Source organism: Anastrepha obliqua, chromosome 1 (genome assembly GCF_027943255.1).
Source record: "Anastrepha obliqua isolate idAnaObli1 chromosome 1, idAnaObli1_1.0, whole genome shotgun sequence".
In the NCBI taxonomy this organism is placed as follows: domain Eukaryota; kingdom Metazoa; phylum Arthropoda; class Insecta; order Diptera; family Tephritidae; genus Anastrepha; species Anastrepha obliqua.
Window position 1 is genome coordinate 184,339,103 of NC_072892.1, and position 15,357 is coordinate 184,354,459.

Consider the following 15,357-nt stretch of genomic DNA (forward strand, 5'->3'; position numbering starts at 1 on the left):
TCACCCATCGTTTTGGTACTTACCTTAAAATATTCAAAATAATTATCCCCTCAACAGGTGGCAGTTCAACGACTTTACCATCAACTTCCAATTTTAGTTCTTTATGCAGATCTTTAACTGTCTTACGTCCAACAATCTTTCTTAAGCCCATTTTAACATAATAACCTTTATTGTGTAGACGGGAATTGAATTTGTTGGGATTTTCCTCGCGTGCATTGTGAAAATCTAGGCAAAGATCGGCATCAATGCCAATACCGAAATAGTTATTCATAACAAAAATTTGTGAATTGTCCTCATTCTGGGCTCCACCACCTACAGATATAAATATTTATTTAATAAGTTAGTATTCGCCATTTTAATACATTTGTGCTAGTGTAAAAATTACAATAAAAGTGTGATAGTGTAAGAAGTTTAAACACACGTACAACAACAAACGAAAGCTTAACATTTCATTGTTAAATCAGATAACACGTTTTGCCATTGCTTTCACTTTGTATGTATTTATATGCTCATAAATCTTAAACAAGGATTAAAATATATAGATTGGCTAAATAATAGCTTAGGACGATCCGCTCGGCATGGAATATATCACTTCTTTGGGGATATAGTCGGAAGAATGTATGAATGGCAACGGCAATTTGCTTAAATGACATTATTCGCAGACAATATCGGAAAAATGCGTGACTTTATTAAAATGAGTAAGAAATCGCATGTGAAAAAGGATTTGAAAAGGCGTGCAAAATTGTGCATCGAAGCAGACGGCGGTGAATATATTGATTAATAAAAAATATAACAGGTCAACAAAGTTAGTACACTGATTTTTTTTACTTCTAAATGATCGTTTTTTTCTTGTTTTTTAATTTCTAAGGTTTGTGCACTTTGTTTACGTAAGAAGGCCCCTTGTTGTGTTAAAAATGCGCAAATTAAGCCTCAATGCGGAGTGATCTGAAAAATGTACCATCACCAAATTTTTACTGCGTTTACGCTAAACCTTGAAAAAACCTTTCAAATTTCATATCCGGCATTTTGACAATCATAGCTTTCAGGGGGCAATAAAAGTGGTAACAAACACTTATTTCAAATTGTTCAATCATATGATACTAATTTGCAACAGCATTACTACAAACTTAAAACACATGTATCGCTTGCTTGCTCCAAAACATTTATGTAAGTAAGAATTAAATGACGTTGACGTGCTTTCTTACGTTTCTGTTTTCAAGTCAGGAAGATCATATGGGAATGGGGGATGTGTGCATGATTCTTCGAGTATTATATGTATTTACAAACACATACATTTGTATAAAAGTTATGTTAGAGTACTATTTACTATGGATCTTTAGTAAATATTATGTAGTTCACAGGTATGCACACGACTGAATTAAATATAAACAAATTTAAATATAAATAAAAAAGATAAATTTTCAAATAGTATAGAATAGGCTAACGGTTGAAGTAAAAGAGCTGTCACAATACAACTAAAAATCAAACATTGTATTGACTTTAAGTTGTTAAAAAATTTACTATCATTAATAATAAACATAATAATAGTAAAATTATTAAAAATAATAAAACAAATAAATTAATAATATAGATAATAAAAAATAATAATAATGATAATAATAAAAGAAATAACAATTATAAGAAATACAAAATTTTGCACATCAAATGACCTGATATTTCAGTCGATGTAATGGCCGGTAATTGATGATGCTGATTTGTTTGTTGCGATAGATGTGCTTGGTGAGCCTTCTTCTTCTTACCCGTTGTATTTGAGGGCGCCTTCAGTGCAGGCTCTTCCGGCTTGTCTTCCGGATGGAATACAACCGTCCAACGATCCAGACGTATCTCCTCAGCTTCGATAACGTCGCGCAGCAAATTCAAAGGATCTTCACCACCCGTATAGCCAGAACCCCAGCAAAGCACGCGCGCCAAATCATTGCCTGTCGATATGTAATTGATAAATAACCGCAATTTTATAAAGTTATAGGAAAATGTAAACGGAGTTAATTTTACTTACCAGTACCCAAAGGTACTATAGCGCAGGGGGGGCTTGAACATTCTGAATCCTGTCCTACATTGTCCAGGCATTGCAATACCCAGCCGATGGTGCCGTCACCGCCACATACCAAAATCTTGTAGTTAGCAATTTGCCGGAAAACATATAAACTAATATAAAACAAATTTTTTTTTAACAAATTATTTAGTGGTTCGAGGAATGTATCAAGTTGTTCTCTTACCCCGGCAGTGGTCCACCATTATCCAAATCGAATACCTGGTAAGGATTGAGAAGTTTTCTGAAACTGGATATCAGTTCAAGACCTTGACAACCGCCTGATTTTACGTTAACAAACACTAGTAGTGGCCTCACATCTGGCGGGACCATACTTGGTTCAATGTTTGGTAATAGCATAACCAGGAGTTTCTTATCTTCTATAATAGTTTCGCGTAAGTTATAGAAAGCTCGAACCTGCGAAAAATTAAATAAGAAATAATATGTATACATCTATATATAATATAACACATGGGCTGAAAAGCCCTGGGCCTAACACATAGATGGCACTAGTTTTATTGCATTCACCTCTTTTTCAGTTAGTACTAACCTGAAAAAGACATGTTAAAATTTCATGATATTCTGCTCATTAGTTCGCGAGTTATTGTGCTAAGAGGGACGCTACTTTTGTTATTTTTAAAACAATGGAATTCGTGTTTTAATTTTACACTGCTTCTTGATGGAGAAAAATACCGTTCAAGCAAAGAAACTACTTGAAAAGTTTATGGGGACTCCGCTGCATCAGAAACAACAATAAGACGATGGTTTGCTGACTTCAAACGTGGTCGTAGAGACACTGATGATGCACAACGCATTGGACGTCCAAATGAGGCGGTAACACCAGAAAACATCAAGAAAATCCTCAAAATCGTTTTGAATGATAGAAAAGTGTAGTTGTGTGAGTTAGCTGACATCGTAAAGATATCAAAAGAACGTGTTGGCTTTATATTGTATGAACATTTGACTATGAGAAAGCTCTCTTCAAAGTCGGTGCCGCGTTGCCCACTGTTGACCAACCTCTCCCTGTCACAAATCAATCAAAAAATGGCAAAACTAAATGAATTGAACTTTAAGTTGCTTCTACATCCTCCCTATTCGCGAGATTTGGCTCCCAGCGACTACTGGCTGTTCGCAAATCTAAAAAAACTGCTCGCCGGTAAGAAATTTCGCTCGAATGAAGAGATCGCTGAAACCGAGGCCTATTTTGAGGCAAAAGATAAATTGTTCTACAAAAGTGGTATTGAAATGTTAGAGCATGTAGATTGCGTTGTTCATTGTGGAAATTACGTTGATGACTAAACTTAATTTTGAGCAAAAAAGAATGTGTTGTTCTTTGTTAGGCCCGGAATTTTACAGCCGGAACTTAACAGACCATGTGTTAATAATTTAAAGTAATAGTTAAAAAACAAGGGAAGTCAATAAAGTAATGTGTATTACAACAATACTTCTTAATATAATCAAAATAAAGCTAATTCAATAACATGAAATAAAAGCATTACTGTACTACTTATAATTCCCCAAAAAAGATGTCGCATATGTATACATAACAGATTTATGGAAAAAAATAAAATGGCCTTTGTGTGAAGGATTAACGAACATGATTAAATTGCTTACCGCTTTTTGTGCATCTTCGAATGATAATACTACCGAACCGTATTCGTAGTAGATGGGTCCAATGCTGGTAAATTTGTTGTCGTCGGTAACATATTTATTCAAGGTTTGTTCGTAGTTACGTTGTGATAAGCCCGGTGGTAAATTTCCAACGAATAGTGCGATATTTGGACCGTGAGGATCCTGTTTATGCTGCATATAAAAACGCATCAATTCCATTTGCCTGATGGAATCTTTGCCCAATTGTTTCATAATATCCCATGGGCGTTCATTCCACGATAGTATGCGCTCAGTTACACCACGATCTAGCAATACTTCGGAACATCTATGCAAAAATTATACACACAATTCAGTTAGAATATCGGCCCACTGGTAGTACCAAACTTTTCGGGAGAGTTACCTATAATCTTGAATTTGATTATCTTGTAAGCCAAATCTATCTAGAGCATCGCGAATCAAATCCTTAATAATGGTAGTATTTTCAACAGGAACACTAACGAAAGGGTCTTCCAGGGAGCATTGCAATTTACCCGGATAGACACGTACGTATCCCTTGTCCTTATCGTGAAACCTGAGATATATAGCTGGTCTCTTGCCTTCCAGATGTGTCAAATTTATGATGGGCGTCGGGTCCTGTAGTGGAGCGTCCTCCATGCCAGATGGAGCATACAAGTCAGTCATATAAAATGCCTATATAAATGTAAATAAATATTTGTTTTTAAGAAATATTAGGTACGTTGAGTTTCAATATTTTCAACAACTTACGCTTGGATCCCTGGTTATATGGAATGCACGCAGCGCTGTAGTTAATAGTTGTTCTAAGGTATATGTACGCGGCACAGTAATTACCCGATATAGCTGACGTCTGACTGAGTTATTGCCGTCAAAAACTTTGATCATTTCTGTTAAAAAAACCAAACCTGTAGTACATTTTCTTGAAGATATATTCTCGCCACTATTTAATTCCTACCAATGTCCTTTTCCTCACTTTCTTTCTCCTTTTTGGTTTTATCCTTATCTGACTTCTCCGACTTGTGCGAAGTAGATTCGGGACGATAGTGTGAAGATGTGCCACTTCCCCCACTAACGGCACTAGCGTGCATTGCATCGGTTTTCGTGACCGATTCTTCATCTTTGAAGCGTGGCGTGTCGCCGCTACTGAACTCCTCTGATATACTTCGTGCTATGTCGCGATGGATGTGAAAGTGTTTTATTCAAATCAGTTTATGTTTCTTTAAAAGAATGTTTTAAAACAAAGGCATAGACTCCATTCTAGTAGAATATATCTTAGTAGATGCAATAATAATCGTTTTACATACATTTCAACAATGTTAGTTGGTTTAGGTTTCTAATTACAATACTCGGACTTTACTATATACAAATATGTATACGAAAAGCTATTTTTAGTATTTTTAGTATTATTAGTAAAATTAGGCCTCCTTTGAGGTAAGCTTGAACGAATGGATACTAAGCGGAGTTCACTTTGCTACATTTGGTCCAACCTCGATTGTATGATTATAAAAGTGAGTCCATTTGTATACGAGTACATGCCAACCTCTAAGGACAACTGAAAATTATTTTTAATGAGTTACAACGAATGCTTACAAAATTATAGCTTCCCGTTATTGAAATAATATTAGTTTCATATAAAAAAAAACTATTTCAATATTTTATTCAAAAAATTTAATCAAAACAATGAAAACAGCAGATACATTTTAACAACTACCGAAGCGTACTAAAATTTGTTTTTACATACATAGTAAATTCAAGTACTATGTAGTGAAGTCAGTAGTCATTAAAATTCTAGTTTAAAAAATGTTTAGTTTAGAATACTTCAATCCTTAAGAAATATAAAATAAATTTGTGAAGATAAAAAGCTCAATATATGTACAAGTTTGAATGTATGGGTCTAAAACGGACTTCATCGGTAGTTTATTTCACTTATCCTATCCAACTCCATGCGTTTCTTGGTCAGAGTTTCCCTACCTTAGAGGTTAGCGAGGAAACTAAAATACAACGACCAAGTTCTAATAATTTGGCTAATAGAAAGTTCATTTTGTGGTCTATTACTAAATTTAGCGAGTTTCAAATTAGTTCACTACGTACTTGAATCATTCATTAGTTTACTAATTTTATCATAACAATGCCATAAAAGTTAATCGGAAATATGGAATAACTGCATTGCTCCATTTTTAGGCTGTTTCCATTAAAGCCAAACTCGGGTTTGCTGGTCTTGCGTTTGAGAGAATTGTCAACCGCTTCCGCTGCGTGTCTGATGAAAATTGTGTTTAAAGTGTTTCGTTCTTGTTTATGTACAGGGTTTGATTGAAAAGTAATGAGCCCTCCCGCGCGGAGTGTCTGCCAAGCGATCAACCGAATCGGCTGGTGGGGGAAAATGATCGTTGGACCTTCCACTAGAAACCGGTCCCAGTTCGCTGGCAACAGAGGAGCAGTCAACATCACTCCGCGCGTGAAAGCTGTTTTAAAAGTGTGTTAGGATTTTGCAGTGGCGAAAATGCAGCGATCGTTGGAGCAACGTTACTCCATCAAATTTTGCGTGAAGCTAAACAGGAGGGCTACTTAAGGAGGCTTACGGGAACCAATCTCTGTCCAGTGCCCAGGTACAAGTCGTTCAAGGAAGGCCGGGAGTACGTCGAAGACGAACAGCGATCTGCAAGGCCTTCTACGACGCAAACAGACGAAGACCTCTGCATTGGCCAAGATGGTGGTTTCGGTACTTCCCCACCCTTCCTACAGCCGAGACCTGTCCCCTCCGGACCTCTTCTTGTTCCCGCGCCTGGAAAGAAAGATGAAGGGGAGGCGTTTCGACTCCATTGAGGCGATCCAAAAACTGTGACGGCCGAATTGAACGCGATTCCGCCGGATGAGTTTAAAAAATGTTTCCTGCAGCGGAAGGACCGTTACCAGCGGTGTATTGACGCTAAAGGGTCCTATTTTGAAGAATATTAGTTGTATAAGCCAAAAGGTTTAATAAAACTGCTTAAAAAAATAAGGCTCATTACTTTTCAATCAAACCCTGTAGATCTAAATTTTATACGCGAACAGCCAACAAAATTGTCTCAATATTGACAAGCTGTAAAACATTGTTGCCATGTTTCAATAAGAATTTGGCCGGCGTTTGCCCTTAAACACGGTAGCGGCAGCAAACCCAAAATTAAGCTGCGGTGGAAACGTTATATTATACTTAAATTTTAATTCGAAAGGAAAGTAGGTACTTGTAGTAGGAGCACTGACTGCCTCATATAGATATTAAGCTCGTTTAGATCGAATGAATTTTCTATCAATATCAAGTTTTTTTTTACTAATGCCTGTGTTAGTATGCTGATAATGTATGTATAATCGATAATGGGTGAGATGTGCGATATGAATACTTAGTGGATTAATTTAAAAGGTGGCGAAAAAAGCGAAAGGAATGATATTGAAATTGCAGTGAATAGAATAGATTAAAGTATAAGTAATAGAACTAAAAATTATACGAATGCAAGACAAAAACAGAAAAAGTCACATAAATAAAATGAACGCGTTACACCTAGCAAGAAATATTAGAATTGGGAACAATACGAGCATTTGTGGATACTAATTTTATCCCTACAAAAGGCGGGCCGGGCGGCTTGCCAATTTTTATTTCATATGCATTGTTTGAGGGATCAAAATGTTATACATATGTCCGAAAAAATGTCAGTTTTGTGTAAAATTAAATAACTTAACTTTAATATCGTAATTACAATTTGTACATATAATTCAGAAAACAGTAAGGAATGCACTCGGTGTTAGGTTGGAAGCTGTATATTTTGTATTCCGATTCGGACCAGCCGACGAGATTTGAAATATTATATTACATGTGTATGTGTCATGCAGGTGCAACGCTTTAAGATTTTTTAATAATGCAACAGTGTACAATTAAATTAGTTGTTAAGTATAATAGATAATAGATACAAAAAGAAAACAAAATGAAATGATTATAAGTAAAATCACATACAAACGCAGATATAATATCACACCAGTGATCGAAAAATCGACATTAAATCTTTTAATGATTTGGCGACAAGACCATTATTGAAAAACAGGATACATAAATCACCTCTGCGCTTGTAGTAACGTTGTTTCCGCCACCCCAGCGATAAGCACTGCATGCGTCGCAACAACCGCCCAAAGACGTGCTCTTCGTTATCACTAGTGCGCGAACGACTGCGACTGCTGCCTCCGTCACTAATATCACCTCCTGCAGCGTCGTCGCTGGCACCACTATATGGCCGATCGTCCAAATACCGATGAAACGTTGCCGGACTGCTAGCTCCACTACTGCGCGTCTGGGTATGTGATTCTATTTCTATATGCCTTACTAAATCGTCATCGAAATCCTCTTCAAAATCTCCATCGTCATCGGTGCAGACTCGACGCATAAGGCCGCTCCCAACATCCTTCAATGTGAAATAGTCGTCGTTGTATGGCTGATAGTTACCGTCCTCGTCTTGTATTGTGATCTCTATACTTTGCCTCGTTGTATCTAAACTGCGAACACTTTTTGAAGTTTTGGTGTCTGTGGCACCCTGTTCATTGGAACGTTTTTTTGAACGGCGTCGGAAAAGACGCGTGTATTTTTTTTGACGTGCGTATTGCTTAACTCCGGGCTCTTGGAAGGATTTACTGCGACTTACGGCCGAAGGCTGCGCATTAAACCGATCCGTCGACAAGGGCGAATGCGAGGAGCAATCGCTGGAGTTGGGCGAACAGCTGAGAGACCCGCCTGTGGCTGGGGTACCCTTGAACGGGTTGAGGTTGTGGGTTTTTGATTTCAATAAAGTAACAGTCTTAGAGGATTTTCCATGCCAGCCGCTTTTGCTACTTTTCTGAGTTGCTGGCGCATGCGTAACCAATGTATACGTCTCAACAATTGGTCGCACTTCGGGATTACTTACTGCTAATGGCACGTTTTGAGCATTTTTGCGTTTATCACTTAATTTATAACGATTCTCTATCGATGCATTACTATTACTACTATTAAAGCTTAAATTACTAATTAGATTCATACTGGAGTCATTGTCAATATCGTCGGTAGTCGTAAGGTTGCCGCCTGTATCAGAAGTTTCACAGAGATTTTTTCGTTGTCGTTCTATGCCAGACTTCGCTACAGCTTCTACACTGTCGCCAGTAACACCACCGGCACTAAGATTTTTACCTATTGGTGATTGGTCACCAGCGTCGGTCAAATCTTGCTCGTGCAACATAACATCACAGCGGTCATATTCGTCGCTTATGTCACCGCCGCTAATATCACACACACCTACATCCTCTTCTTCGTCGTCAGTGTTTGAGGAAAGGTGCTTACGCGGGATTGGCTGCACACGCCGTAAAAAGTTTGTATATAGCAGATGTAGCGAAGAAGGTGTGGAAGGCGACTTCTCTATACTACAACCTAATTTCTGGCTCCATGTTGCCGCGCTGGTTATCTGCATAGCGCTGTCCTCATTTAAATCGTGGCAGACGGATATATCCGAGTGCTTGCAGTGTTCATCACCATCTTCATTTTCTGAATTGGGAGAAGTTTGATCGTCCACTAAGTGTGGAAAGTGCGAGAATTGTGAATAAAGAGTTGGTAGAGGTAAAGGCGATGTTGGAGCCGTTGATATCGATGAGGGCGTAATGGACCGAGGGGAAGATGAAAGTAGAAAATTTTGTTTTGATATCTCTCGTCGTTGTCTTTCAATAAATAAAATCTCTCTTAAACTTAATTCAGGAGTATTATTTGCCTCCTCAATTGATTTTGCTGTATTGCCTTCATTAGCGGCCATGCTGTTTACGGAAGTGTTGCTCGCATGGCAATCTATTGTTCTCAGATCAGCTATAGTTTTGACACGATTTTTGAAATTAACGAAAAAGAGAAAATGAATTCAAAATAGGAGAAATAAATATGTAAATAACGAAAATAGCGAAAGTGTTTCGTTTTCACATAAAATAAAGGGAAGAAAACCATATGTATGTATTTGTGCAATAGAGGTCAGTAAACAGAGAAATGTCATATATGTATGTCCATTACAATATATATTTATGTGCATGACTGTATGTACATATGTAGATGCATACTCCCCATATAATATTGAATAGGGTGGTCCATCCGGCGTTTGGAATTTCAACTATGGATGCTTTTTTTGTTTTACTTTTACAGCTAAAATAACGTTTGTGATGTGTCAGAAACTTAGTTTATGATTTGAAATTTACAAAATATTAGCTTGGAAACAGAGAAATCTATTATTTTACGTTAGATGGCTGTAATGCTCGATATCTGGTAAAGTTTTCATTTCACACCACACAAATTCTTTTGCTGTTTTTTGGCTTGTTCCATTCAGTTGTGATCAACAGGGTGTTAACAATGGAATTCAACAAAGAGAAAATCCGGTACATTATAGAGTTTTTCTTTGATAAAGCGAAAATGCAAGCCCGGTCGCTGAAATTGTGAATGGTGCTTACGGTGCCGATACTGTAACAGCTAATTACTGCAATTTTGGTTTCGCTGTAAAATCACGGAAATAATCGCAGTATCGCCTAGGAGCTAAAGATCGCCCGTAAACCACTTGCTTGAAATTACGACGCATGCTTACAAGCAGAATAGTTGCATTTGTCACGGAAAAGTTGATGCATAAGTAACGAGTGACTGTTTGGTACAGATTTTATGGGGCGGTAACCTTTTAACATTTTTTACCAAGGTGAACAACAAGCCGCCATTACAATTAATAGCGAGCGTTGCAACGCCATTTTTGTTTCCCCAAATTGAGGAAATGTATAGATAATGTTTGACAATTCAAGAGTGGAAACATGACATCGAATTTGCTATTGCTGAGTTAAGCGCTTAAAAATTGATTTAAATTTCGAATAGTAGACGGACCACCCGGTATAATAGTATAGTAGTGCATATATCCTGAACAGGCTGAGGGCGAACTTTGATGTTTTTTTTCCCAGCATACTAAGGTACCAACAGTTTCATGAGCTACCGTGTGCCGTCTCGTTATACCGCTTTGCTCTTTCTCTACGAGAACTCAGCGCGTACATACTTAGGTAATGGGTTTTCATGTTAATGATTCAAAATATTGCTGGGATATGAAGAATATTGAAGTGCGTGTAAAGCACACAATGCCGTGAGTTAAAGACTTTAACTAAATAAAAGTTTTATTGTAATAAATTCATCTGTACGTAAACACATATATAAGAGTGTTTAAAAAGTTTGATAAAGGAACTACTTTCCCTCGCGGATTATATAAAAAAATAAAATAAATAATTGGCGCGTACACTTCTCTTAGGTGTTTGGCCGAGCTCCTCCTCCTATTTGTGGTGTGCGTCTTGATGTTGTTCCACAAATGGACGCACCTACAGTTTCAAGCCGACTCCGAATGGCAGATATTTTTATGAGGAGCTTTTTCATGGCAGAAATACACTCGGAGGTTTGCCATTGCCTGCCGAGGGGCGACCGCTATTAGAAAAATGTTTTTATTAATTTTCCTTTCACCGAGATTCGAACCAACGACCACTCTGTGAATTCCGAATGGTAATGGTAAACGCACCAACCCATTCGGCTACGGCGGCCGCGGATTATATAGGTACCTATAATTATTGTTAGTTCATATCAATTTAAGGTTAATCACTGTGCGGAAAGCTGATAGATACATCATAGATTATAGGTATAATTTAAGTAGAGAACGACCGAACTTCGGCTTCGGCCATGTACGGCCACAAAATTTCAGTTGGGTTTCGGTTCGGTGTCGACCAAAAAATAGCCGAACTTTGGCCGAACATTTCTGTAACTTTTATTTCATCGACTTCTAATTTTTGTAACATTATTGGTATCGTGACCCATATTTTTCTTAAATTGCCAGGTGAAAATGCCGATAAGCTATTAGTATCAAATTATTAATATGATACATGCGCACATGTTAAAGTATTTTTTATATTTACAACCCACATGTAAGAATGTTGTATGAGCTGAATTTAATTAGGTTGATGCGCGGTTTGACCAATCAATTTTAAAATTTATCAGACAATTACCTGTTTGTTTTTTCATTGATAAAAATACTGGGTTTATTAAAAATCATTACTGTTTATTACTTGGGCCCTTCGAATGTTCGGTTCGGTTCCGTCTTAAAAATCTCTATATATTTGACTTCTCTAATTTGAATTAATAGAAAAAATGCGATGCTTTTGAAAGGTTGTAGATGCTAAACTATTGCAGATTAAATACCAAAGCATAACAAATGGTGTACATATGTATATTTAATTTGATTAAAAAATGCATTTAAAGAAAAGGAAAATTAATAAAATTTATTGTAAAGATAACGGTAAGCTGATGGGTAGAGAATAATAGTATATGAAGCATGTGAGGAGGAGTATGTATGTATGTGTACGTACTCGTGCTGAGTATGAAATATGGAATGTACGTACTCGCGTAGAGTAGAAAATAAATTTATTTGTGTTTTAAACTGATGAATCTTGCGAAGGGTTAGAATTTTTGTAGCAAAAATTCATGGCTAGGGAGGGACTTTCAAGTCATATAAAGTATAATTACGTATAAAGAATGTTCTGTTTAACTGATTTTTCTCTCCTTGGGCTTAGTGTGAGTGACATTGAGATGATTAGCTATGCACTGAATTACGTCAAGTTTTTCTCATAACAACAAAAACACAACAACTATTTCTCTCAGTTCTTAATTTTTCATTCTAGCAGCTAAATATTTGAAAACAACATTCATTATATTAACTGATTCTCAATTGTTTTGAATTGCGTAAATTTTTGAGTTGTAGATAAAAGTTTGCTTAAGAGAAATTTATTTTAGCCAGAAATGTTAACTATCATTATAATTTGCCAAACTTAGGGCCATTTTCTCAATGTACTATATTAAGCGCTGAGTCAGAACCTAGATGGCTAAAAAGCTGCCGGCAAACTGCCAGCCAGAACAAAAATTGACAGCTGATGCCACATGAAAAAATCAATATTTTATGGCATCGTTTTGGAAGTTTACAAAGACTCTATTTCAAATAATGGTGTATTTGGGCGCGAATTCATCTTCCAAAGTATTTGCACCATAAATCGATACTCCTTCATTTTGAGTATAACTGCTCAAACCGAAGAACACGTTTCTCAACGAAACTGATTGGGAGTTTTGGGCTACTTTGGCAATCCCACTCTTTTTTGACGGACTCTTTAAAATGAGTCGAGATGAGTAATAAATCACCATAGTTTAATTCAAAACTATCTAATTTAAGAAATCGAACAAATATAGCATTCAAGAACTTCAATTTAAGTAAATCTGAAATCTATCATCTGTAAGATGATTTTCTAATAAGTTGAGGAAAGAATTTTGCAGCCTCCATAGCCTTTTGTTTAAGCATTACATCTTGCTGTGGATTCGAAACTTAGTTCTAGCCTCTAATAAAAAAATAAATGCATAAAAACCATGCTCAATCAGATATAACTATGCAAATCGCTTCTATTGTACCTAAGACCTTAGTTAAGGCGTATTCGAGCATTCCGCAAGGAACTCATTGGCCCATTGTTGTTTATTATTTTTATCAATGATTTACCGAATCATTTTAAGTTTGCCAATTGTCTTATGTTTGCAGATGATGTAAAACTCCTACTTGAGGTACACAACCTATCTTCGTCAATAATCTCCAGTCAGATATGTATGCCTTTGAGCAATGGTGCACAACGAACCATTTATATCTCAATATAAAAAAATGTTTTATGGTAACCTTTACCAGGTAGCCAAACTTTTATTTATTCAATTACAAATTAAACCACTGCCTACTAAATCTGGTTGTCCTCAAACATTGAAGCCTCTTTATTTTGCCTTGGTGTGAAGCCGTCTCAAATATTGACTGTCCATTTAACACTAAACCTACCGATATTTTATGTATTCCTATTCCTGCCAAAGTGGGTGAAATGACCCGTCTTAAAAATATTATATAGATTATTAAGATCACATATATTTCTCGGTAAAACAATTAGCAAGAGAAGAGTAAATCTTGAAAAATACATTCGATGTATTTTTTAATAAAAGTCGTGAAGGCAAACGACGATTTAATAATGTTATTTCTAAGAACTTCTGACAAAAAGTTTAAAATGGGTCATTTGACCCGTCCATGGTAGGTTTAGTGTTAAAAAAAAATTGGAAGATCACAAAAAATATCCACCAAATTTCCTTTGAATAGATTGGCTGGCAGTCGAAAATTCCTTTGGCTACAGTCATTTTCTGACAGAAAAATTTACTTAACTGTAAAAAGTTGAGCAATCTTTTGCAAACTCAAATCTCGTTCTTTCAACTAACAAATCCAATTATTTCCGATTGTGCCCCGATAATTGCAATATTATAGATTTCAATGTTAATATTGAAAAATTTATATTTAATCTTTTTGTAACAATTAACTAATTGGATTAGTCTGTAAGATATCCTTCTGCAAACTGAAAATAAGTAAATAAATAGAAACGTCAGATGTCGCCTAACAACACTAGAAGATTTTATTCTATCGGCTGGTGGTATCAAACATTTGAAAAAAAAAAAACACAATTGGCACATATAAACACTTAAACTACTGGCATTAATTACAAGGTGGCGCAAAATTAATCACCCTATCCGAAGATTTACTCGTATAAGTTTTGCAAATTGCGTCAATCATATTTGACATTTGCGGACTAGACAGCTGCAATATACAAAGGAAAACAATGGTCTAAATAAAAATTTCTATCACTCAAAATCATTTTTTTTATTTAGTAAAAAAGTTATTCAAAAATATAAAGCTAAATCCGCATAAGCGGTTATCGCGCCAATCAAGAAGAAGTGAATTGGAGTTTTAATGCGAATTATATTCTAAAATATTTGCAGTGATCGAACTAACCCGTTGCTAGCTAACCAGACGTTGCTGAAAATGAAATTATAGCTTCAATTCATATTCGGTTAAGTTGCAACTGGTTGTATACAATATTAACAGGACATTGAGAAAACGGCTATAAGCAAATTGTTGTACTGTAATTTTGTCATGTAGAAATATTATAGCATTTATTATTCAAAACCAAACATTTACTAAATGATGTTGTGGGTTTACTTTTTTTCAAAACTCGTACAAAATAATGAGACAGTTCACAATTAAGTACAATTAGCCTGATCTCGTAGCATTTTCGAATTAGCATGGCAACACAAGAACATATCGTATATATTTGCCATTATAATATCATTTAATTTGCCCTAATATAATGTTTATGGAAAAATTTCTGATTTAAATTATTCCTGTACTCCCATATTTTTATGTGAAAATAACGTTTACGGTATCAGAAACGTTAGAAGTTATTCCTCATAGAAATCTGTCGCACGACTGTGTTTGTATATCACTATAAAATCTATGATTATTTCGCTTCAAATATTGTGTCGTACCCTCGAGAGTATAAATAATAAAATATGTTGATTGAACTTTAATATTCTCATTTTACCTCTCCTTTGGTTTATTCATAAGTCACAGAGAAAGTATTTAAAAAAATTGTGTATCCTAATTGAGAAATAAAGGGTCTTTCAAAAGCGACCCCTAGATGCCAGTAGTGAATAACTCCTAAACAGTTAACTTATTTTATGCCATCTTCGACATTTGCCATGTACAATTTTACACGATAGAACGCGTTAAAATGATTAAAACTTA

At 35.9% G+C, this 15,357-nt stretch overlaps 1 protein-coding gene across 5 annotated transcripts in view; it reads right to left on the minus strand.

The window, feature by feature from the left end:
- LOC129243884 (diacylglycerol kinase theta) overlaps window positions 1-15,357 on the minus strand; it is a 52,341-nt gene that overhangs the window by 12,708 nt on the left and 24,276 nt on the right. For 2 of the 5 annotated variants that reach the window (XM_054881319.1, XM_054881311.1), the window contains exons 8-16: window positions 7,764-9,524; window positions 4,632-4,844; window positions 4,427-4,563; window positions 4,062-4,351; window positions 3,665-3,986; window positions 2,238-2,467; window positions 2,018-2,166; window positions 1,761-1,940; window positions 24-312 (exon numbers count right to left, since the gene is read on the minus strand). In XM_054881319.1, coding sequence (XP_054737294.1) covers window positions 24-312; window positions 1,761-1,940; window positions 2,018-2,166; window positions 2,238-2,467; window positions 3,665-3,986; window positions 4,062-4,351; window positions 4,427-4,563; window positions 4,632-4,844; window positions 7,764-9,524 — 3,571 coding nt within the window. Of the gene's footprint in view, window positions 1-23; window positions 313-1,670; window positions 1,941-2,017; window positions 2,167-2,237; window positions 2,468-3,664; window positions 3,987-4,061; window positions 4,352-4,426; window positions 4,564-4,631; window positions 4,845-7,763; window positions 9,525-15,357 lie in introns of all 5 variants that reach the window. The other 3 variants (XM_054881338.1, XM_054881302.1, XM_054881328.1) reach the window with 2 other exon arrangements.